This window comes from Chiloscyllium punctatum, chromosome 44, assembly GCF_047496795.1.
Source record: "Chiloscyllium punctatum isolate Juve2018m chromosome 44, sChiPun1.3, whole genome shotgun sequence".
Lineage (NCBI taxonomy): Eukaryota > Metazoa > Chordata > Chondrichthyes > Orectolobiformes > Hemiscylliidae > Chiloscyllium > Chiloscyllium punctatum.
This window is the reverse complement of record NC_092782.1, coordinates 10,719,486-10,745,230: the sequence shown is the minus strand read 5'-3', so window position 1 is coordinate 10,745,230 and position 25,745 is coordinate 10,719,486. Positions and strand designations below refer to the sequence as shown.

At 40.9% G+C, this 25,745-nt stretch overlaps 1 protein-coding gene and 1 long non-coding RNA gene across 15 annotated transcripts in view; one reads left to right on the top strand and one right to left on the bottom strand.

Annotated features, from left to right (window-relative positions):
• plekha5 (pleckstrin homology domain containing, family A member 5) overlaps positions 1-759 on the bottom strand; it is a 342,774-nt gene extending 342,015 nt beyond the window's left edge. For all 14 annotated transcript variants that reach the window (XM_072562215.1, XM_072562217.1, XM_072562221.1 and 11 more), the window contains exons 1-2: positions 590-759; positions 410-486 (exon numbers count right to left, since the gene is read on the bottom strand). In XM_072562215.1, the coding sequence (XP_072418316.1) occupies positions 410-486; positions 590-726 (214 nt within the window). In that variant the 5' untranslated portion in view covers positions 727-759. The remainder of the gene's footprint in view (positions 1-409; positions 487-589) is intronic.
• A 2,904-nt stretch (positions 760-3,663) lies between these two features.
• Positions 3,664-10,751, top strand: LOC140466717 (uncharacterized). The gene is made up of 2 exons (XR_011955270.1): positions 3,664-4,011; positions 9,109-10,751. It is a non-coding gene; the product is annotated as an uncharacterized lncRNA (long non-coding RNA).
• The last annotated feature ends 14,994 nt before the right edge of the window (positions 10,752-25,745 follow it).

The following is a 25,745-nucleotide window of genomic DNA, read 5'->3' as shown; positions in this document are numbered from 1 at the left end:
GGGGATATGGGGGGGATGGGGGGGATGGGGGGGATGGGGGGGGATGGGGGGGGATGGGGGGGGATGGGGGGGGATGGGGGGGGATGTGGGGAGGGGGGGGATGTGGGGAGGGGGGGGGGGATGTGGGGAGGGGGGGGGGATGTGGGGAGGGGGGGGGGATGTGGGGAGGGGGGGGGGGATGTGGGGAGGGGGGGGGGATGTGGGGAGGGGGGGGTGTGGATGGTTTGAGGGGAGGGGGTGAGGAGCAGTGTGCAGACGGGAGTAAAGTTGGGAATGGTGGGGGGGGGGGGGGGGGGGGGGTGGGTGTTGTGGCCTCTCCTGCCCCAGCCTGGAGTCGGAGGTTGATGTTGATGTTGAGGATGGGGGGGGGGGGGCCGAGGTGAACGCTGCCTGTCCCCCCGATCCCCACCTGGTGTTTTGCGGTGTCCGCTGATGACGGCCTCGCCGGTCGCTGGATGTAACCAGGTTGTTCTCTGCGCTTCTTCACTGTGTTTGAGAGAGAGAGAAAAAAAAAACACGGTCAGTGTATTTATAAATTCAAATGTTAGCTTTCCGTAACCGCCACAGTGCAGCCGCCTCCGATACTCACTCGATGAAGAAGACCCGTCCGTCCCGTGTAACCCCATGCGACCAGGAGCCAGGCAGTCGGAGCCACTCGGACCTGTAATCCGCCATGTCTGAGAGCGGGGGGGGGGGGTTGATCCCTGCGCGCTCCCGACGCAGCATTGGATCAGCCCCGCCCCCTGCACGCGGGCACGCGCACAGCCTCCAACCGTCATCGCACGCGCCCCTCTCCCTCACAGGTAACCGCGGTCGCGCGCGCGCCCTTGCGCGCGAGGGAGGGAGGGAGGGAGGGAGTGAGTGAGTGGGCGGGCGGCGCGAGGACACCGGCCCGCTCGCGCAGACGAGTCACTGGCCCTCATCGACCCCTCGGACATAACGCACAGCCAAGGGCAGGGAGCGTCACTGCCGACAGGTAACAGCAGCAAGGACATACCCTGTAGGTAAAGCTGACAGGGGCACTGCATACAGGTAACACCAGTAGGAACACTCCCTACAGGTAAAGCTGACAGGGGCACTGCATACAGGTAACACCAGTAGGAACACTCCCTACAGGTAAAGCTGACAGGGGCACTGCATACAGGTAACACCAGTAGGAACACTCCCTACAGGTAAAGCTGACAGGGGCACTGCATACAGGTAACACCAGTAGGAACACTCCCTACAGATAAAGCTGACAGGGGCACTGCATACAGGTAACACCAGTAGGAACACTCCCTACAGGTAAAGCTGACAGGGGCACTGCATACAGGTAACACCAGTAGGAACACTCCCTACAGGTAAAGCTGACAGGGGCACTGCATACAGGTAACACCAGTAGGAACACTCCCTACAGGTAAAGCTGACAGGGGCACTGCATACAGGTAACACCAGTAGGAACACTCCCTACAGGTAAAGCTGACAGGGGCACTGCATACAGGTAACACCAGTAGGAACACTCCCTACAGGTAAAGCTGACAGGGGCACTGCATACAGGTAACACCAGTAGGAACACTCTCTACAGATAAAGCTGACAGGGGCACTGCATACAGGTAACACCAGTAGGAACACTCTCTACAGATAAAGCTGACAGGGGCACTGCATACAGGTAACACCAGTAGGAACACTCCCTACAGATAAAGCTGACAGGGGCACTGCATACAGGTAACACCAGTAGGAACACTCCCTACAGGTAAAGCTGACAGGGGCACTGCATACAGGTAACACCAGTAGGAACACTCTCTACAGATAAAGCTGACAGGGGCACTGCATACAGGTAACACCAGTAAGAACACTCCCTACAGATAAAGCTGACAGGGGCACTGCATACAGGTAACACCAGTAGGAACACTCCCTACAGGTAAAGCTGACAGGGGCACTGCATACAGGTAACACCAGTAGGAACACTCCCAACAGGTAAAGCTGACAGGGGCACTGCATACAGGTAACACCAGTAGGAACACTCTCTACAGATAAAGCTGACAGGGGCACTGCATACAGGTAACACCAGTAGGAACACTCCCTACAGATAAAGCTGACAGGGGCACTGCATACAGGTAACACTGGGAGGGACACTTCCTACAGGTAAAGATGGCAGGGACACTCCTTATAGATAAAGCTGGCATGGACACTGCACACAGGTAACACCAGCGGGGCCATTGCCTACAGGTAACGCCAGCCCATCCACAGCCAATTGTAGAGAGTAACGCTACAGGTAACATTGGGGACGCTCCCTAATGGTAACGTTAGTGGGGACAGTCCCTATAGTTAACACCAGCAAGGACATTTCCTAAAGGTAACACCAGCCCATCCACAGCCAACTGTAGTGAGGGACACAACAGGCAACTCAAGCAGGAACAGTCCCTTCATGTAACAATAACCCATTAATGCTCAACTGTAGAGAAGTATATCCCATGTATGTAGTGCCAGCCTTTCCACACCCACTGTAAGGAGGGAAATTCTCTATAGATAACAACAGCCTATCTACACTGAAGTGTAGGGTGGGACACTCTCTACAGGTAATGCCAGCCCATCCACACCCACTGAAGGGAGTGACACTTCTTCTAGTAACAACAACCCATCTATACCCAACTGTAGGGTTGGACATTCTCTGGAGGTTATACCAAGCCAGCCGTACAACAGTACAGAGAGACACTCCTAATAGGTAATGCCACCCTATCCACAATCAATTGTAGTGATTTTCTTTAACACCAGCCCACACTCAAGAACACTCATTATAAGTAATTTTAGGTCATGCAATCTCAACTTTGGAGAGGAAGAATTTCTGTTGGAAACACCAGGCCATCTACATCCAACTTTAGCAAGTAGTGTTCCCTCAAAAGCAACTCCAGTCCATAAATACACATTTTCAGGGTGGAATACTCCCTATAGCTAAAACCAGCCCATACATAGGAACATTACATGTAGGTAACTCCAGCCCATACACACCCAGCTTCAGGTATGGAGACACACTGCAGGAAGCTACAGCCGATGATCACCAAGTTTTAGGGATGGACAGTTCTTTTAGGAAACTCAGACATGACTTTATTGAGAAGCACGTTGTGTAGGTAATCTGCCTATTGTGAATGCAACTGTTTTAGGGATTTCCTGTAATGGATCATTCATATCTATTTTGGGAGGGCACGTAGATAAAGCATCCCCATACTGCATACAGAAGGGGAATCCCTGCAGCAAAATGAACAGCAGGTACCTACTATTGTGCACAATCTCGAATGATTGTGTCATTCTCCATGAATCAAGTAGGATGAGGTAGGTGCAAGTTTCTAAATTCACAATAAGCCCAATGCACTGCAGAATTCTTCAGAACAAGGCAGAAACCAGTCCATTTTCATACGAAACCTGCAGCAAAACACAGCCAAGACAGATTGCGAGACTGTAATTGACATATTTGTTGCACTTGCTGTTCCCTGACTGGCCTGTAGGGAGCAATAAAGTAAGTACAAAAAAAGAGATTAAAAGCAAAAAGGTCCGCAACGTATTTTCAGGAGATATCAGTTACAGAAGGAACTTGACAACAGCTTTACTAAAGATAGCGTAAAATAAAATGAATTGTGATCAATAATGCTTGTTATGGGCAAAACAACTGTGTTTGGCTAAGTAAACGCTTGTTTTTTTAACATGTTACCTACTGTGAACAAGGTAAAAACAATGACTGCAGATGCTGGAAACCAGATTCTGGATTAGTGGTGCTGGAAGAGCACAGCAGTTCAGGCAGCATCCAAGGAGCAGCAAAATCGACGTTTCAGGCAAAAGCCCTTCATCAGGAATAAAGGCAGAGAGCCTGAAGCGTGGAGAGATCACGACATGGTTGAAGAGCTTCAGGGCAGAGGAAATGACCTGGGAGTTGCAGTGGGAGAGGGACTCCCTGAGATTCTTGTCGAGAGAGGAGGAAAACTTCTTCAAGGCAGGCATCCTTGCAAGAGGATTCGCAGTAGGGTTAAAATCAATGAGGTAAAAACAATGACTGCTACTGTGAACAAGTCCATCATACTTCCCTGACTAGCACTAAGACACATAATTTGCAGGTTAACCAAATGCTGATATGTGAAGTTAACGCCATCTCCTATGATTCTAAGTATCAAATACATTAAGTAATATGGGTTAATTTGCCCTGAGGTAATGAGATTTCTCTTTTCCCCACACTTTCTTTGCATGTATTGCAATATCATCTGAACAATCCATTCATTTATTTCCAACTCTATCAGAGGGGACGTAACCTGTTGACAAATATGATGATACCTTTGTAGATGCCACACGCATCTTTGGCATACATTGGAGGGATCCTCTGGTCAGTCTGCAACCTGATCTGAGACAGCCAAGGACAATTCACTGGTTAGTAACACATTTGAATAGGTACATCCTGCACTGCACCCAATGCATTTTACAATAAACAGGCACAGGAGAAATGTGCAAATAACCATTTACAATAGAGTAGTGCGCTCGGGATGAAACTTCGAGCGAACTACATTATTGTTGAGCCAGGGCTTCCCAATATGTTGTGAAGTATGCAAGTAGTGCTGTCATGGAAAACTAGCAAGTTAATCATATTATTACCATTTGCAGTCAAATTATCATCTTTGCTGCAATAGCATTTCTTTAAACGTACAATTTCCACGTCTAATGACTTGAATAGCATCAAAATTTCTGTATATGAGAAAACAACTTAAAGCTTTATGGTATTGCACAGGATTTATGGTACTGATTTAAGATTAATTGACCCAATGAGTTCAAACAAGTGTTTATGCTGTACTTGAGCGTTCCCCCAAATGTGTTCCCAATAAAATCTATTATCGTAAATCTCTATTTCCTAACCCCCCATCTGCTTGTCTCCTTTCTTCTTAAATGAATGCATATTTTTCATTTAATCTACACTTTGTAATCTGAATTCCATGTTTTCCCTACTCATTTCGCAAAGAAGTTTATTATGAATTCCTATTGGATTTCTTGGTGACTATATTATTGATGGCCACTAGTTAAGCTTTTCCCTAAAAGACGGAAGATTCTCTCTGAGTCCACTCAATCAAAAAAAGTTAATCAATCTATAGACTTCAATTTGGCCATCCTTCAACATTTCTTTCTCAAGAGATAGGAATCTCAACATAGCAATCCTTTCCTGCCTGGTATCTTCCATGTAAAACTTCTCTGCACTCTCCAATTCCCCAGTATCCTTTTTATAGTTTGCAGCAAAATACAAGTTTAGCATAACTTCCCTATTCTCCAATTCTGTCCCTCTTTAAATAACAGTTAGTGATCGGCTGTCCATGTGCAAGAAACAGATGTAGACATGTAAATAATATTTATCAAGAGTCTGATCGAGTAATTTGTTTAGTCATAGAACATGAAAGAATATTGCAAAGTGTTTTCTCCAAAGTAAAAAAGACAGGTTTACAATCTACCTGTTATAATTTCAATATACATCACCAAATAAAACAGCTTGATAGTTGTCAGTCTTGAGCTTTGACAGTTTTTCTTTAAGAATCAAGTTTGATCTGAACATTAGAGCTATTCCTTCCTTGAGTCTAAGTTTGTGTGGTGACATGCCCATTAGAATTGGATTGTGCAGACATTTTGGAGAATATAGTCAGTTATCATTTTCTTTGTCTATAGCATCAACACGGATGTTTCTTTCAATTCACCTGATAATTATTTCTACAACATCTCATTAAAATTCTAGTGAATCTGCATTTGAATCATAATTATTCAAATTATTGTCCTTACCATCTGAGACATTTAATTCTATCATCTCATCAACTGTTGCCATGCTACCCTTTCCTTCCTATACTTTTCCATCAATTCCATTCCATCCCTCATTGAAACAATCTCTCCAGCCAGGATAACTGATGTAGGACACTCCTCATATCACATGTGTTTTTTTCTCCCTCAAAGCACCACCAATCATCAACAGATCCATGACCATATTGGCTGTCCTCCACCAATGTCTGTGTATCTTTGGATGCAACAAGCACCAACCTTCAAATAAACTTCCAACAGTCATGGCCCCTAAACCAATCAAAGCAGTCCACACAGTCAAATAATATACTCTTACTCCTGTAGGTTAGGGAGTGCTATGACCATGGATCATAATTCTGGATCACCTGCAGACACAGTGAAGGTTTAATTCTAACATGCTTTTTAAGAGAGAACTTCTGTAGCCAACCAAATAACTGTGGACGTAAATTCGGGGGAAGGGAGGGAGAGGGAGAGGGAGGGAGAGGGAGAGAGAGAGAGAGAGATCCTGAAACATCATATCTGAAGAAATATCAATGAAGTTTCAAAGGAATGGACTTAAAAGAGGAGGAACTTGCTACAAACTGAACTGTAATCTCCTGGACGTTATCTCAGATAAGGACAAGATGGGCAAAAAGTCCACAATCTGGGAGAGAATCATGGTTTGTGATTCCCCTTCATGAATGCATAAGAATGAGATTAATAGCCAATTTAACACCAATCCATGTGTTTTTTTTTGGAGGAAAGTAGGCAAGTGAATTGAGATGCTCATGTATGCTCACTGGGTTTGAACACAAGTATACTGTAAAGGATAGTCGATGAAGCACCCACTAGTGACCTATGTGTTGCAGATAACGTGGTTCAATGTTCTCTCACTCAGAGTGTTAGAAACCAGATAGCCTGTAAGCCTGTCAAACCAGGACAAAAGAATTTCAAAATTGATTGTTCAGGTATCACCATTACCACTACCAGTAATATCATCTATAATGGCAAGAATATTCTATTATACACATTTAACAAATGATTCATAGATTAACCTGTTTTTGGAAACTTTTTTTTGGAATTGCTTCTCATTTCTAATCTGTGTATATGTGTCCTGCATTATTATTTATTCTCCCATTTAGTAAATAACAAAATTATTCATTTCTTAATCCAAGAAAACCTGGTTAACCAGGCTCCTTTTAAATGTAAATTCATTTGGTCTGAGAGACAAGGTATCCTGTAAAAATTAACCTTGCTGCAATCAACTATGGATGAGGCAGGTGAATAAGGAAGGGGAGCTGTTTCATTTCTCCTGACCTAGAAGCTTAACAATTTAGATATCCTGTCTGGAACTATAATAACTCAGGGATCCTCACCTGGGGTCTGTCTGTAACAGAAGGGAGGAGCAGAAAGGAGGAAATCTGAGTTAACTATTCAACCCTGTAGAGGACTGAATTCAATAATATGTCAGCAGAACACCTGATCAAAAGTTTCTCTGTTTCTTGATACTGAAAATAAAATACCCACAAGGTCAAAAGGATTAGAAGGATATGGGCCAAGTGCAGGGAAATGGGGTTAGCATTTTGGTTGGGATGGACAAGTTTGGAACAAAGGGCCTGTATCCGTGCTGTAGGACTCTGACTCTATACCTCTACTTCACTTTATAACATAAAAGTCCACATTTCAGTGAACATAATCTCTAAACCTAAAATTCTTTCAAAGGGGGATCTATCCAGTTAAAGACACAATCATAATTTTTCCTGTGTCCTAGAATTTAAAGTTCTATTTCCAAATATATATCAACAAGACAACATCAGATGCATGACTGCTCAAATAGTAGTGTCCATGGCTAATGTAGTCTTGTTTGAGGATAGGTAGATGTTGTAGACCTACCAGGAATTGGATTGAGATTGGACAAACTTACATTTAAGTGCACTCATAAATGAAATACGTTTGACTATCAAAGAATATGATTATGCTGAACTCATTTTAGAAGTGTAAGATGGCACCCAAGAGTCCAATTCATGGTGGAAGTGTGATACCAACTGCATTGGATTAGGTCCTTAAGTAGGCATCCACACGTATCCTGAAATTGTCATTTGGCTCATTGCATTTGCAAATCAGGTACTTAACACACATTGTTCCTTTTCCTAAATTAGACTAGGAATGATCACATCATGTGTCTACATGCTATGGTCAGTTTCTTCAATTGCTCAGAAGTCAAACTAGAGGTTCTTAAAAGTACCATTGGTGGCTACCATCAACGAGAAATAGTTATTGCTTTTACTCATCTCATAATGGTCACTGTTCATCCCACTTCCATGAGGTTTCTGGTCTAGCATTCAAGCTGCCAGTATTGCTGCTTTGCTGTGCAGAAAATTGGTTACTGTATTTGCCTTTCCACCAATAGGAACTGTACATCAAAAATAGTTAATTATTTGTGAAATGCTATGAGGAAGTGACAAGGCTCAACATAACTGCAAGTCCTTTATTAAAATTAGTGACTGAGTGCTTGCTTTCATTCGAAGAAGATTATTTTCAAATAAACAAGTACAGAAAAGATCAATGCATGATGATGTGGAGGTGCTAGTGTTAGTCTAGGGTGGACAAAGTTAAAAATCACAACACCAGGTCATAGTCCAACAGGTTTATTTGGAAGTACAAGCTTTTGGAGGAGCAGTGATCCAAAAGCTTGTGCTTCCAAATAAATCTGTTGAACTATAACCTGGTGTTGAGTGATTTTTAATAATGCAGGATGTTTATAAATTAATTGACAAATGCTATTTAGAGTTAAAATGTATCCAGTCGGAACATCCTGTATAACATGAAACAAGGCTTATACTAGGCAATTTGCAAACAGCAACTGGGTTGACTGACTGACGAGTGCATGCATTTCCAGTGCATTTGGCATGCATACAGCAAGAATGTAGTGTGAGCTAAAGTACCCAAATGTACTAAGAATCATTTTTTAAAAAATGTTCATCATTCATTTCATTGATGAACCAATTATAAATAACAATGTGCTGATTAATTGGTCAAACAATTAAAAACATGGTGATTAGAGGGTAAAAAAAATGCAGTGTGTGGTAGATTGTTGAAATAATGTTCTAATGCAGCTTCATTTGTGGGTGTTGGGATGATTGCTTCTATAGTTCAGTATTTGGTCTGTATGTGTTGTTTTCCTGTGGATGTTGGTTTGAAGTTTGCTATTGGCTGTTTGCTCTACTGTGACATCTCAGAATGGCAGTTTGTTATTGTTTTCCTCCTCTTTAGTGAATTTTATGCCAATAAGGATGTTATTGATGGTCTTGAAGGTTTCCTGTAATTTGTTTTGTTTAGTGATGACAAAGGTGTCATCCACGTAGCGAACCCAAAGTTTGAGTTGGATGGTTGGCAGAGCAGTTTGTTTGAACTTGAAAGACCCTATACAGACAACAAGCAAAACTAATGTCATTTACAAAATACCTTGCAAGAACTATAACAAACACTGCATTGGACAAACAGGCAGAAAACTAGCCACCAAGATACGTGAACATCAACTCGCCACAAAAAGACAAACATCTTACTAATATCCTTACATACAGATGAGGAAGGATACCACTTTGACTGGAACAAGACATCCATCCAAGGACAAGCCAAACAGAGATATGCACGAGAATTCCTTGAAGCATGGGATTACAACCAGAACTCTATCAACAAACACATCAACTTGGACCAAAAGAATGGGAAATGATGTCACCAACCCAAGGAAACCTCAGCCCATAAATAGAAAGTGGGTCACTAACACTAGTGCTTCACCAGAGGCTCACTGATGTTACCTAGTATGGTGATGAAATGTCTGAAAATGAACCTTCCAGCTCAGCAAGCAAATATACATCCAGAACCTCAACCCGAGCTATAAATCTTCTCAAAACTCGCTAATATTCAGAGTTGTATATAAGGATGATTGAAGGACTCCTGAAGAAGGGCTTATACCCGAAACGTCAATTCTCATGTTCCTTGGATGCTGCCTGACCTGCTGCGCTTTTCCAGCAACACATTTTCAGCTCTGATCTCCAGCATCTGTAGTCCTCACTTTCTCCTCCTGATTGAAGGACAGCCTCACATACAGATACAGAAATAAGATACACATGTTTGCTTTTGAATATCTACATCAGTATACCAGCAACCTTTTTGAACAGTTACTTTTCCAACCCTTCTGTAACAGTACATCCAAAGTAATTGATATGCTCAGCAGGGTTAAGATACAATATTCAAACAAGTTGTCATTCATTTCAATGAGTTAACAATTTGTTTCAATTTTGTTTCTCATTTAACCTTTCTATGCTGGAAAAGAAGGTTTGTAGGCTCTTGGAAAGATTGGAGAATAAGGAAAGCTAAACTGGTCTTTCAGAGACCTGGCTTGAGCTCAACAAGCCAAATGGTTTCTTTCTGTCCTGTAATCACCCTGTGTCCTCATTCATGATTCATTTTTAGTAGCTTGATTTTAACCATTGTGCATAAGCCATAGCAAAACACTGCAGTGTGAGAGAACAAGAATACTAACACCTGTGATCATTTCAAAGAGCAAGTGAAAAACAATTTCCTCCAATCACTTAGATTTGCTACTTAATTATGCCAAGAATCAGTTTAGTGTTTTTTGCATCACACAGGAACAACATCTGTTTAAAAATGACTAAAATAACAATTTCCACACCGTAGAGTCAATTGGTACTTTTTGCAGAATGTTATGAATTCTAAAATTTGCTTAGCGAAAGAGTACTTTGCTCTGTAGATGATATATTATAGACTTCTGAACCTAACCTATCTCCATGTAAGTGTCTGTTTTTGTTTTATCTATGGTTCTGTTGTTGTTCATTTTCATTGCCTGTTTATATTGATTTGTGGTAAGATAATAATCAAAGTCTCTTTTGAATGCTACTTCTGTTTTCACTAGAAATGTACGTAGTCACCTGATTTCCAGAATAAATTTCAATTTTCAATGCCTGTTCAAAGTGTTTTAATATGCAACATTTTAAATTATAAATCATAGGTAAGAACTTGTTTGAGATTTCTGCAGATAACTATGGCAAGCAGAGACTTCCAAACGTGAAGCTCAAGAACAGTATTCATTAGGAAGGCTACTACAGCAAACTACAGTCAAACAATTCAACAAAATGATTCTCAGTGTGAAGAAGCCTGGGAGATTATCATGTGTTAAGCTCCCTAAAATAGGTTGTTTTATTTGTTATTAAATGTGATTGATCTACAGAATATACATCTGTTGACTCAGAATTATCTTTTGCAGGCTATGCCTTTTGCTTGATCTCTCTGGATTGAGGTGACTTACTTTCAATCTGTTAGATAGGTTTTAGGATGGTTGCTAAGTCCAAGGTGCAATCTGCAGTCTCTGCTGCATATGGTTCTTGAAGATTTGAGCAGATGAGTTATTGACAATGTTCTCGCATTCCCTTTGATGCCTCAACTTTGCCCCTACATGCTCTTGTCAAAGTCTATCAATGTTGTAGGTGCCTCACCAAACATGCCATCTCTATCTCCGTTAATCACAAAGTAGAATCTGCTATGATTCAGCAGCTATGTTTGTCAAGGTGGTTTGAATATGTCCCTGAAGTGTTTCTGCTATCCTCCTTTGGCACGTCCTACTGTGGCCAAGTTCCAAGTAGAGCACTTGTTTTATGAGTCTGGCATCAGACATACAAACAGCATTTCCCACTAAGTGGAGTTGGTTTTGAGTGATTAGTTGGCTTGGGGAGGACATTTCTGTTGGACATTCTACTGGAGTCGGAAGCTTTGCAAAGGTATTGCTGGCACTACTTCTCGAGCAATTAAATCCGTCTGCAATACGTTGTCCAAGTTTGTGCAGCATATAGGAGCATGAGGATGCTGCACCTGATAAACCGTGTCTTCTGTACATCCTTGTCATCAAGTATTCTCTTCCTGCATTGTCCAAAGGCTAAGCTGACACATTGGAGGCAATGATGAATTTTCTCATCCATGTCTACCTTTATTGAGAGGAGGTTCCCAAGATACAGAAAATGGTCCATATTTTCGAGCAGCTCACTGTTGATCTTAAATGATGGGAGGAGTTTTGCTGGAGTGGTTGGCTGGAAGAAAATCTTACTTTTTCAGGCAAGAAGTTAAAAGGTCATTTTCTCAAATGCTTCACAGAAGGAGTCAACAATGACTTGGAGCTTAGCATCAGAGAAAGTACACACACACACAAATATCATCTGCATAGTGAAATTCTATGACTGAGGTTGGAGTGGTTTTCATTTTGGTTTGTATATGGCACAGGTTGAATAGTTTCTCAAATGTTCTGTAGATTATGTCCCCAAGTATGGACATGACGTGCAATATCGTATGAACAAAATGGGAAAAAAAAAGTTAGTGCACTGACATAGCCTTGTTAATCCCAGTTTTCACTGAGATAAGGTTTTCATTCATAAAAATCACAGTTTACATCACTTAATGGAGTAGAAAAAGGATGTTGACAAATTTCAGAGGAGTGCACTGTATTAACTTGCATGGCTGTCAAATGTTTTTGTGGTATCAAAAATAGTCATTTTTACAATGATTAATGTTGTTAATTTCACCATTCTTGCATTTGGCAGTCAGAGAAGATCATGTCTGTGGTGTCTCTCAATGGGAAGAAAATGAACTGTGATAGTGGGAGGAGTTGCTCAACCACTTAAGGAGGATCATTCCTGTGTCAAACAGCACGGACACTCATCTTATCATTTCTGCAAACAAACTTTTCTCCCTTCTTGAAGCTCTGAATACAAGAACAGTGGAGTCTTGTTGTAACAATTATATAGAAACTTGGTTAGACAAAACCTGAAGTACTATATGCAGTTTTGATCTCCTTATCACAGGAAAGGTATTATTGCTGTGGATACAATACAACAATTGATCACTAGACTTGTTCCCAAGATGGCAAAATTGTCCTATGAAGAGCAAATGGGGAAAACAGGGCCTGTATTCTTTAGAAGTTTGAAGAATCAGAGGTAATCTTACAAAAACTTACAATTACTTAGAGGGACAGACAAGACAGATACAATCAAAATGTTTTTGCTGGTTGGGAAGTAGAGAACCAGGGAGCACAATTTAAAAATAAGGGGGACGCCATTAAGGACCGAGAAGAGAAGAAATTTTTTTCATTCAAAGCATTCTGAATCTCTGGATTTCTTTGCCCAAGAGGACAGAGAAATCTACGTCTTTGTGTATATTTAAAGTAGAGGTTGATAAATTTTAATTACCAGTGACAGAAACGGTTATATAGACAATGTGGGTAAAAGGCATTGAAGTGTTCAAACATCTATGATCGTATGAAATGGCAGAACAGGCTCAACAGTCTGAATGTCCTACTCTTGTTCTATGTTCTTCTGTTCCTACATGAGTAAATGTTTTTAAGATGAGGAAACCCATGTCAATGGCTCGAATTTTGAAGGGTTAAGGGTTAATGAGGACAAAACTGCCTGTATTTGTCATCATTATTCTGCTGAAATTGACAGCAACCTTTGGAGTCCATATATGCAGAGAATAATGTCAAAATTCAGAAGTTGCTGTCAGTCTCTTGCTATACTCTGCAGAAGGTGCACAGTTGAAGTTAGCCTAGAGTGCAATTTCTAAGCAATTAATAAACTGCTGAAAATTTCCACCTGATTTTTTATCTAATCAACAGTTCAGAGATGTTATCGCATATTTCTGGAATACGTAGAGGTTGAACCTGTGTCTGCTGGCTAAGACATCGGGACACTATCACTGTGCCTCAAGTGCCCTAATTATCTATTGTTACTCTATTTGTTTCAAAACATTTAAAGTTGTTGAATTAATTAATTCATTCATTAATTTTCACAGTATATCTGTTTCGTAAATACTGTTCTGCACCCTCATTGAGCTTGGAAGACTAAATTACCTTTGTGTAAAATCAGTTTTCTCCATTATGAGAAAAGCACTTTTGAAATGATGAAAAACATAAAATTGTTAGAACATTTTTGCTTTATTGATAACCCATATTTCATAATCGTTTAGTTTGTTATCTGAAAATTTAAACTCATTGTCTGCCATCTCTGATTATGTAAATGTGATTGGTTGTTTAGTCTAATTGCTGACATTATTGCTGCTTGATGTCTGAAAATCCCCCAAACTTTGCACTTGATTTATACGGTCATTGGAAAAGCAAAGTTTGCACTAGAGAGATCATTGAATCTTCGTGGGCAACTTTCTTTGAGGTCTGAGTTGTGCACCTTTGCATTTTTCGCAACACTCATGAAAGAATGAAAAGAAAAATCTTGTATTCACACAGCCATCTTCCACATTCTAAAAATGTCCCAAAAGTATTAAATATATGGCATAATCCATTCAGAATCAAAGGCACGCACTCTCCTGTCACGTAGTTTAACTTCTGAATGAGTCTTCTCCTTTGTGAATATCTAGCCAAGAAAGAAGTGCTGTAAAACTTCATACAAAAGAACAAAAATGAAACACAAATAGGCCACTCAGCCCTTCAAGACTGATCTGCCATTCAATAAGATCATGACTGATCTGATTTTAACCTCAACTGCATATCCTGTTTGTTTTAAGCAACACCGTCTTGTTCTACTACATTAGAGGATCTGAAACATGTGTCTCTTATCTGTCTCATTTAATTTCCTACACCCTATAATGCCCTGGAGAGGGAGAAGCATCACTTTGGCACATACATTACGGCCTAGAAGCGGTCACCTGCAATGAAGAGTGGATCGTTGTGGGCCTGGTATCAAGGAGTGCTTAAAGTCAGGTTTGTGAACCTCTTCATCTCCAACTGCTGCCACGACATTGACCAACTCAACCTGTCTACCCCTTTTACTCATTCCAAACTCTTCCCCTTACAACACGGAGCCCTCTAGACTCTCCGTTCCAACCCAACTTCACCATCAAACCAGCAGACAAGGGGGATGCAGTGGTAGTTTGGCGCACCAACCTGTTCACCGCTGAAGCCAGGCAGCAACTCTCAGACACGTACTCACCTCCCATCACCAAACCATCATCTCCCAGACCATTCACAACCTCATAATCTTCGGGGATCTTCCATCCACAGCCTCCAATCTCATAGTCCTGGAACGCCACTTAAAACATTGCTTAAAACATTGTGACACGTCAGGGAGGGGGAGAGTTACCTGGATGCTGAGTTTTTGGAGACAGTCACATCCTTTAGACAAATTAACTGGAATTCAACCAGTGGTAGGGGACAGGAGGATGAGGTTGTAAGTGAGGCAGGTAGAGGGATGCAGGAGGTAGAGTTGCAGGAGGCTCAGCCCCTGAGCTTGTCCAACAGGTTCAAGATTTTTGCTCCCTGTGTGAACGAGAATGCGGACTGCAGGGAGGATGAGCCGACTGACCACAGAACCATGGTGGAAGGAGCCATTCAAGTTGGGGGAGAGAAGAAAAATGTTGTTATAATTGGGGATAGTATAGTTAGAGGCATAGACACATTTCTCTGTGACGAGGACCGAGAGTCCCGAAGGTTGTGTTGCCTGCCTGGTGCTCGGGTTCTAAATACCTCATCTGGGCTGCAGATGAACTTGGAGTGGGAGGGTAAAGATACAGTGATCATGATCCATGTAGGTACCAATAACATAGATAAAATGAGGCAGAGGTTCTGCTCAGGGAGAATGAACAGCTAAGAGCTAAATTAAAAAGCACAACCAAAAAGGTAATAACCTCTGGATTACTACCTGAGCCATGAGCTAATTGGCACAGGGCCAATAAGATTAAGCAGATAAATGCATGGCTCAAAAACTGGTGTGGGAGAAATGGGTTTGAATTCATGGGACATTGATACCAGTACAGGGGAGAAGAGACACTCTTCATATGAATCGTGCTGGGACCAGAGTCCTAGCAACTGTTTCCACACTGTAAGTAATCTAATCTAAACTCATATAGGGCTTTAAACTAAATAAGCGGGAGAGGGCTCAGTTATTGGGCAAAGAAAGTAAAGGAGGAGGTAAGAGTGCAGAATTCAGGAGAGGTTATTGAAGTCTTCAGCACAGACACAAATTGGAGAGAGTGTGTGGAAAGGGTTAGCAATCAAACTTCAAGCACACTGGGCAAACAAATGACAATGAGAAGAGGGATAGCTAACACAGGACTGAAGGTGTTATAACTGAATGCACACTGTATGAGGAGATAAGGTAAATTAGCTTGTGACAGGTATGATGTGTGGCGCAAGGGGATCAGAATTGGGAGCTAAATATTCAAAGTTGCACATCCTATCGAAAAGATAGGCAGGTGGTCAGAGGGGATGGCATTGCCTTATTACTAAAAAACTAAATTAAATCAATAGGAAGAAACGAAGTAGGGTCAGATGGTGTAGAATCTGTGTGGGTAGATTTGAGGAACTGCAAAGGTGAAAAGACCATAGTTGGAGTTATGTACAGGGCTCCAAGCAGTACTCGGGAGTTGGGGCACAAGATACACCAGGAGTTAGAAAAGATGTGTAGGAAAGGCAAAGTTACAGTGATCATGGGGGGATTTCAATATGCAGGTGGACTGGGAAAATCAGGATGGTAGTGGATTGCAAGAAAAGGAATTTGTGGAATGTCTACGAGATAGCTTTTTGGAGCAGCTTGTGGTAGAGCTCACTATGGAACAGGCAATCCTGGATTTAGTGTTGTGCAATGAGGGGGACTTGAAGAAACCCATAGCAGGCAGTGATCATACATGATTGAATTTACTCTGCAATTTGAGAGGGAGAAGATAGAATCAGAGGTAATGGTGTTATAGCTGAATAAAGGCAACTACAGAGGCATAAGGGAGGAGCTGGGTAGAATTGACTGGGAGAGGAGCCTACCAGGAACAACAGTGGAACAGTAATGGCAGGAGTTTCTGAGGGTAATTCAGGAGACACAGCAAAAATTCATCCCTAGGAAAAAGAAGCATGATACTTGGTAACAATGGTTGACTAGGGAAGTGAGGGGTATCATTATAGCAAAACAGAAAGCATACAAGGTGCTGACACACAGTGGAAAACCAGAGAATTGGAAAGTTTACAAAGATCAACAGAGGGCAACAAAAAAAAATAAGGAGCAAGAAGATTAAATTTGAGGGTAAGCTAGCCAATAATATAAAGGAAGACTGTAAGAGTTCCTTTAGATATGTAAAGGGCAAAAATGGACATTCAGCCACTGGAAAATGGTGCTAGAGAGTTAGTAGTGGGGAACAAGGAAATAGCTGAGGAACTGAATAATTACTTCACATCAGTCTTCATGGTAGAGGACATGAATAATATCCCAAAATTCAGGAGAGTGAGTGGGCAGAGCTGAGTATGATGACCATCATCAAGTAGAAAGTGCTAGAAAAACTGAGTGGCCTGAAGGTGGATAAATCACCTGGACTAGATAGTTCTTGTGTTCTAAGGGAATTAGCTGAAGAGATAGTGGAAGATTTAGTGGTGAACTTTCAGAAATCACTAGGGCACAGCCTTAAAAGTAAAGGGAAAAACTTTTAGAATGGAGGTAAGGAGAAAATTCTTCAGCCAGAGTGGTGAATCTGTGGAATTCATCACCACAGAAGGCAGTGGAGGCCAGGTCATTGAGTAAATTTGAGACTGAGATAGATAGGTTCTTGAGTATTAAGGGGATCAAGGGTTATGAGGAGAAAGTAGGAGAATGGGGATGCAAAACTTATTAGCCATGCTTAAATGGTGGAGCAAACTCGATGGGCTGAATAGCCTAATGTTTGCTGCTATGCCTTATGCTGTTATGATCGAACTTTCCCTCTCAGTCATCTCATTTCACAGTTAAAGTGCTCTACTTCCACAACTTTTTTGACCCTAAAATTCTTGTGATTCTTGTGTTATACTGTAGCCCATAGATCATTTCTTTCAAAGCAAACATTTACAGAAATGTCTTTACTGAGAAAATATAGCTGGGTTCTCTAAATTATTTGTCAATTAAATCCGCTAATGATTTGCAGGCAACTCAGAACTTCTAAATTCACGGAAATAGTTATTAATTAAAATCTGAATCATTTTATTCTGCTTGTAGAAAATAACATCAAAAATAATTGTTTATTTTATACTGTCTTAGAAATGCTTCACGTAAATGCTTACTTTTGAGGAAGAAAAATAGATCATACAGAGATACAAAAATACCACTAAACATGGCCTAATTGTTTGTTCTAGTCAAATTGATGGAGGTAATGTGCATTTAATCAAAGCCAACCTAATGTCACTACTGATTAGAGAGCTGAAAGATCAGTTATGAAAGATGCAGCAAATAAATATTGATTTCCTACATGGTAAATTAACTCAGACAGCATTTTGAACAGTACTTACTGTGAACTTGATTTGCATTAGCCATAAAGACTGATGCAACCTAAGTGATGCTCCAACTCATCAGCTACCATGATGTAATGTAATGAGTTTCTCTCTTGCTTTGGTTAAAAAAATTAGGATGATAAAAGGTCACAGACAACATGCAAATGTACCAGAAATGTATAAAAATCAGTTGAAATATGCTGATGAGCCAACAAAACCAAAACACAAACACTCGCAGGAAACCATATAATTCATCTTTTGCAAGGTTATAAAATGGAAGAATTTACTATGAATTAATGTCTTGTAATAAAGCTAATCTCAGTAATTGTGTCATGAAACTACTGTTGATTATTGTACAAGCCCATTAGTTCCCAATGTCTTTTAGGCATGAAAATCTGCTTTTGTTACCTAGCCTGGCCTACCCATGACTCCTGACCCAAAGCATTATGGTTGAAATGGACTCATAAGCCACTTAGTTCAATAGCAATTGAGGATGGATGACAAAAGTTTACCCTGGCAGCTATATCCACGTGCCATGAAAGAAAAATCCAAAACTCAAGAAGTCCAAGAAAAAATTAACAGCACGTTGAAGCAAATTGCTAAGAAGGCAAGAACCAGATTATGTCATAGTCTTAGAACATCAATGTTCAGAGAATAGAAATCAGCAAAATGCCACACAGATACATTTTTTGCAAGTGACTTCCCCATCCAAGGAATATCTGAGCCATACCCAATTGATACTAACCATTTAATTTGTATTTTAAAGTTCAGTTTAAGATTTCAGGAGCAGCACTTAGCCTGTTTCAAAAATGTACAAGTCTTAGTTCAAAAGTGATTCATAAAGTGCTTGCACCCACCAGTTCAGGTAAAGTACCTGAGCATACTTTCATTGGTAGCATAGAGGCAGGATCTGCGCTTAAGTGAGTCACTGCATATATGCTGTCAAGGCAGGTGCAAAGGTAGCACAGGTGCCAACTCCCTGAGGGGTAAGGTGACACATTTGTGCTCAGTAAATTGACAGATAAAAAAGCAATGGCCTCCGTTTTCTGATATGCTTGTCTAGAAATTGAGTAGAACGCACTTTCCAGGAATGAATAAAAATATCATAGCTGAGGCATAGATTATTCAAGACAGGTTATTTAGTTTATTTCAGCAAGACCTTTATGAAATTCTGTTTGGACTAGAGGTTGGGAATAATCTGCCTTGTGATGTTGCTGTCTCACTATGACATCAGCAGCATGATTTTATCACCTTTCATCCTGGTACTTTTAAGGAGCTGATTGTCAGGTGCTAACTATTGTCGGAATTTGGTGGATAGCTGGGGATTGTGGTTAAAGAAAAAATTGCACAAGCAATCAGCGTGGTCACTGTGATAAAGAAACGAAAAATGAGAAGACCCACAATGCTATTAATTGCAGAGACTGGCAGCTCTTAATTCTATGTCAATAGAACATTTCAAAATTGTGAGATTTTTGTTGGAGAAAAGCATTGAGGGTTATGTAACCGAGGCGATTAGAATCATAGAGATGTACAGCATGGAAACAGACCCTTCATGCAACTAGTCCATGCCGACCAGGTATCCAAAATAAAACTAGTGTCGTTTGCCAGCATTTGGCCCTTATCCCTCCAAACTCTTCCTATTTATGTACCCATCCAGATGGATTTTAAAAGCCAGCCTCTATCACTTCCTCAGGCAGCTCATTTCATACATGCAGCACCCTCTGGTTCCAAACATTGCCCTTACGTCCCTTTTAAATCTTTCCCCTCTTATCTTAAAACTATGTCCTCTAGTTTTGGACTCCCACATCCTGGGGAAAAGTCCTTGCTTATTCACCCTATCCATGCCCATATGATTTTGTAAACCTCTATAAGGTCACCCCTCAGCCTCCAATGATCCAGGGAAAATAGTCTCAGCCTATTCAGCCTCTCCCTATAGCTCAAACCCTCCAACCCTGGCAAAATCCTCATAAATCCTTTCTGAACTCTTTCAAGTTTCACAAGATCCTTCTTATAGCAGGGAGACCAGAACTGCATGCAGTATTCCAAAAGCGACTGAACTAATGTCCTGTACAAGTGCAACATGACTTCCCAATCCCTGTACTGAATGCACTGACCAATAAAGGCAAGCATACCAAATGCCTCCATAGTATCCTGTTTCCCTGCAACTCCACTTTCAAGGAAATATTTATCTGCATTCCAAGGTCTCCTTGTTCAGCAACACTCCCTCGGACCTTACCATGAAATGTATAAGCTCCTCCACCAATTTGCCTTTCAAAAATGCAGCACCTCACATTTATCTAAATTAAACTCCATCTGCTACTCCTCAGCCCATCTGATCAAAATCCCATTGCAATCTGAGTTAACCCTCTTCGCTATCCACTACACCTCCAAATTTGATGTCATCTGCAACTTTACTTACCATTCCTCCTATGTTCACATCCAAATCATTTATATAAATGATGAAAAGCAGTGGACCCATCATTGAGCCTTCTGGCACACTACTGGTCACAGGCCTGCAGTCTGTAAAGCAACCCTCCATCACCACTCTCTGACTTCTACCTTCGAGCCAGTTCTGTATCCAAATGGCTAGTTCTCCATGTATTCCATGTGATCTAACCCTGCTGACCAGTTTATCAAGAGGAACTTTGTTGAATGCCTTACTGAAGTCCATATAGATCACATCCACTGCTCTGCCCTCATCAATCCTCTTAGATACTACTTCAAAAAAAATCTCAATCAAATTGATGAGACACGATTTCCCATGCACAAAGCCATGTTGACTATCCCTAATCAGTCCTTGCCTTTCCAAATACATGTCCCTCAGGACTCCTTCCAACAACTTGCCCACCACCAATGTCAGGCTCACTCATTCATAGTTCGCTGGCCTTTCCTTACCACCCTTCTTAAATAGTGGTCCAACATTAGCCAACCTCCAGTCTTCCAACACCTCATCTGTGGCTACCAATGATACAAATATCTCAGCAAGTGGTCTCACAATAACTTTCCTAGCTTCCCACAGAGTTCTGGGGTACACCTGATCAGTCCCAGAGATTTATCCACTTTTATGCATTGTAAGACATCCAGCACCACCTCCTCTATAATATGGACATTTCCCAAGATGTTGCTATTTATGTCCCCATGTTCTCTATCTTCCATGTCCTTCTCCACAGTAAGCACTGATGCAAAATACTAATGTATTATCTCCCCAATCTCGTGCAGCTCCACACAAAGGTCGCCTTGCTGATCTTTGTGGGGTCATATTCTCTCCCTAGTTACCCTTTTGTCCTTAATGCATTTGTAAAAGCCCTTTGGATTCTCCTTAACCCTATGTGCCAAAGTCTTTTCATGTCCCCTTTTTTGCACTCCTGATTTCCCTTTTAAATATACTCCTACTGCCTTTATACTGTTCTAGGGATTCACCTGATCTCTGCTGTCTATACCTGACATATGTTTCTTTCTTTTGCTTGACTAAAATCTCAATATCTTTAGTCATCCACTATTCCTTGCACTACCAGCCTTGCCCTTCACCCTAAAGGGAACATAATGTCTCTGGATTCTCGTTATCTCATTTTTGAAGGCATCCCATTTTCCAGCTATCCCTTTACCTACAAACATGCACCCAATCAACTTTTGAAAGGTCTTACCTAATATCATCAAAATTGGCCTTCCTCAGTTTAGAACTTTAACTTTTAGATCTGGTCTATCCTTTTCCATCACTATTTTAAAACTAATAGAATTATGGTCATTGGCCCAAAAGTGCTCCCCACTGACACCTCAATCATCTGTCTTGCCTTATTACCCAAGAGTAGGTCAAGTTTTGCACCTTCTCTTGTAGACAGATCCACATACTGAATCAGAAACTTTTCTTGGACACACTTAAAAAAATCCTCTCTATCAAAGCCCTTAACACTATGGCAGTCCCACTCTACGTTTGAAAAGTTAAAAGCATAACCATAACCACCCTATTATTCTTACAGATAACTGCGATCTCCTGACAAATTTGTTGCTCAATTTCCCATGGATTCTTGGGCGGTCTATTGTACAACCCCAAATATGGTGACCATCCCTTTCTTATTTCTCAGTTCCACCCAAATAACGGGTGGAACTCCCCCCTCCTCTCTTGCCCCATTTTCTATTCTTCCTATAGCATCTAAAACCTGGAATATTAAGCTGCCAGTCCTGTCCATCCCTGAGCAATGTCTCTAATTGCTATGAAATGCCAGTCCCATGTTGCCAACTATGCCCTAAATGGATACATATGATATTGACCAGCCATTGCCTAATTGAATGTTAGAATAAGTTTGAAGATCTGATTAATCTATTCCTGCTCCTATAAGGTATCACCATTGTTAGCTGGGTGAGAAGGATTAAAAAGCATCCTCTTTCAGATGGCAGTTGCTGATGGCCAAATTACTAACACTGGTTAAAGTGGAATTTGTTAAGCAGCATTCATCCCAACTGTTTTTTTTATATATAAGATTAGATTCTTCTACAAGCCCTTTGGCCCCACAAGTCCACACCGACCCTCCGAAGAGCAACCCACCCAGACCCCTACATTTACCCGACACAATTTAGCACAGCCAATTCACCTAACCTGCACATCTTTGGATTGTGGGAGGAAACCGAAGCACCCGGAGGAAACCCACACAGACATGGGGAGAATGTGCAAACTCCACACAGATGGTTGTCTGACTCTGGATTAGTGGTGCTGGAAAAGCACAGCAGTTCAGGCAGCATCCGAGGAGCAGTAAAATCGACGTTTCGGGCAAAAGCCCAACATCGATTTTACTGCTCCTCGGATGCTGCCTGAACTGCTGTCCTTTTACAGCACCACTAATCCAGAATCTGGTTTCCAACATCTGCAGTCATTGTTTTTACCCAGATGGTTGCCTGAGGCAGGGATTGAACCCAGGTCCCTGGCGCTGTGATGCAGCAGTGCTAACCACTGAGCCACCTCACACTGAAATCATTGCATTTGCTCTAGAACCTAGTCACTCACACTCCCAGGCATTCAAATTTTAAAAACTCATTAATTAGTATTCTTGAACTATTCTTTAACATTAGTATTCTTTAATTAGTATTCTTTAACATTCTCCCATTTAATATACTTGAATTTTTAAATTCTAGTTCCTTGGTGTCGTTGTTTTATCAATGTTGTGTTGGGACTCCAACTCTCCCAATCCCCACTCACTTTTCTTTTCCTCCCACCAGATTCACCGTTGGAGCTAGACTGAAAAATATAACACCGCCTGACTTTTTTCGAAATGTCTTTCAGTGACATTTTTAGATGACCCCTAATTGGCATCACTGACAAAAAAAACCTGCAACTTTTAGAATCTCCAGAGCCATTATTACAACAAATTGATACTCAGATACCATTTGTGTGCCCAACAGACATTTCTCATCATATTCTTTGTATCAAACACTTGCAGACTGGGAGCTCTGACCTAGTTTTTCATTAAAACGATTCTTAAGGGAACCTCCAAAACACTCACATTTGTAAGAAGACCAATTAATCCCAGAAGACTCTGAAGTAGGCTAAAGTCTTGAGCTCGGTGTTAGAAAATTATGCCTTGCCTCATTTGTTTCTTGGCAGCAATGGTGATGGGATTAAGATTTTTTTTATTTTGTCAGGGAAATAACGGTTTACAGAACTACAAACCACAACTATCTCAATGTAAGATGGTTGTGAATATATTGGGTTCAGTCATACAAACAAAAACAAGGGAGAACAGGTCAGGAATAGGTGATAACATTTTAGCAGCATTTTTAAGGTTTAAAATGTCACCCTTACTATAATATAAAGGCTTCAGAAAGAACTTAAAAAACATACAGTAAAGGTCTTAAGCTACAAAATTGTACCTACTTTATTACCATTTTGCTGCTCTCATTTGCTCTGCCCCCACCAGATTTTGTCTACCAAAGAGTTGGCAATGATTATGCCATTTGATTATTTCATTATATAAGTAATCTAAATTTTATGTCTGCCTGTCTACCACATCAATTCTTTCAAAGAAGCTGTGCATTTAGATGTCAAATTTTGGGCAACATGTGAACAAAGAGCAATAATTAGTAACAAACTGAAGCAACGGTGACACCAGCACTAGTGTTTGATAAAAAGAGGCAAGCAAATGTTACATCAGATCTGCAAGGCTGATCAAAGTCCTGAGTAATGGTGAGATATTGTAGAAACATCTGCCATTCAAGCTTGAACGGAAATGTCTGAGCAGTGATCTTAGAGATATTCAAAGTACAAGTCGTTCTGCTATAATGCGCATTTTGTCAGCACAAATTGGTTATTAAGCAGTTGATGAATTGCTGACATTGTTTGGATAATGCAAACTTTCTACTGAACAGGTATAGCAATTTTCTATTCGTGATCTTCTATAGTGCGAGATTGCAGAGGAAAGCAATTACCGTGTTATAGTAGACAACCAGTAGTTACTACAACTAGATGGGAAAAGTATATTTCACATTAACTTTAAAACAATTGGAGAGAATCATATAGGATGCCACAAGTTCAAACTAATAAATAGTATTCTCATCAATAAGACTTCCCAAAGAGAGATTAATCCATGGATGTATGGCAAGAACTCTTATTTCAATCCAGAACTAATTAATTAATGTTGCAATGACGAAGATTAGGATGTCTTTATATAGATTAATTTAGGTGGACGAATGGTTGTCTCATCTGCAAATATCCTGTGACATCAAAGTTTTCATATTAAAGAGAACCATGTGGAGAGAAACAAACAAATGAGAAATAGGGAGGAGTCAAGATACAACTGTCAAAGCAATACATTTAACTCAACCCAACAGATAGCAAACTAATAGATTACCCAGCTCCAACATTGATCAAATGATAATCATAGAACCCCTACAGTATAGAAGCAAGCCATTCAGCCCATTGAGTCACACCAACATCAAAGAGCATCCCACACAGATCCACCCTCCTATCCCTGTGCCTCTGCATTTCTCATGGCTGATTCACCTCACCTGCACATTGTTGAGTACTATGGGCAATTTAGCAGGCTAATCCACCCAACCTGCACATTTTAGACTATGGGAGGAAACCAATGCAGACCCAGAGAATGTGCAAACTCCATCCAGCCACTGACCTACCATGCTGCCCTAATCCAGGTTAACACTTCCAACACAGAACAAATGCTTAAGTGTGATGGTCTAGATTAGTTATCTCCATAGTCATAGATATCTTGAAGATAAAGACGTACAAGTGCACACATTGTTTCATTTTCCGAAGTTCACAAGAAATACAGAAGTTACAGCAAATGACAATGTGGAAATGAAAGAGTGAAACAAATACAAGCACTTAGAAATCTTTTTAAATTGTGCATTAATATATTGAGATATTTGAATTCACTACACCTATAAATTGACCATTATTGAAGTGCAATAACTGTTCTTAGCCAGGCATTTTCTGCAGCCTTTATGAGCCATATTTGTAAAATCATACAGCACGGAAACAGACAATTGCACAGATAGTTGGTGAACCTTTTTTGGTACAATTGCACAAAATAGAATGGTTATCCACCTCTCAGGGTGGACCTCTTTCTCACGTTCTTTCAATGGTGCGTTGGACCTAACGAAACTTATCTGAACCATTGGGACAGGTAAATGTAACTGATTCAATACTATAATGGCCACAGCACCTCTCAAA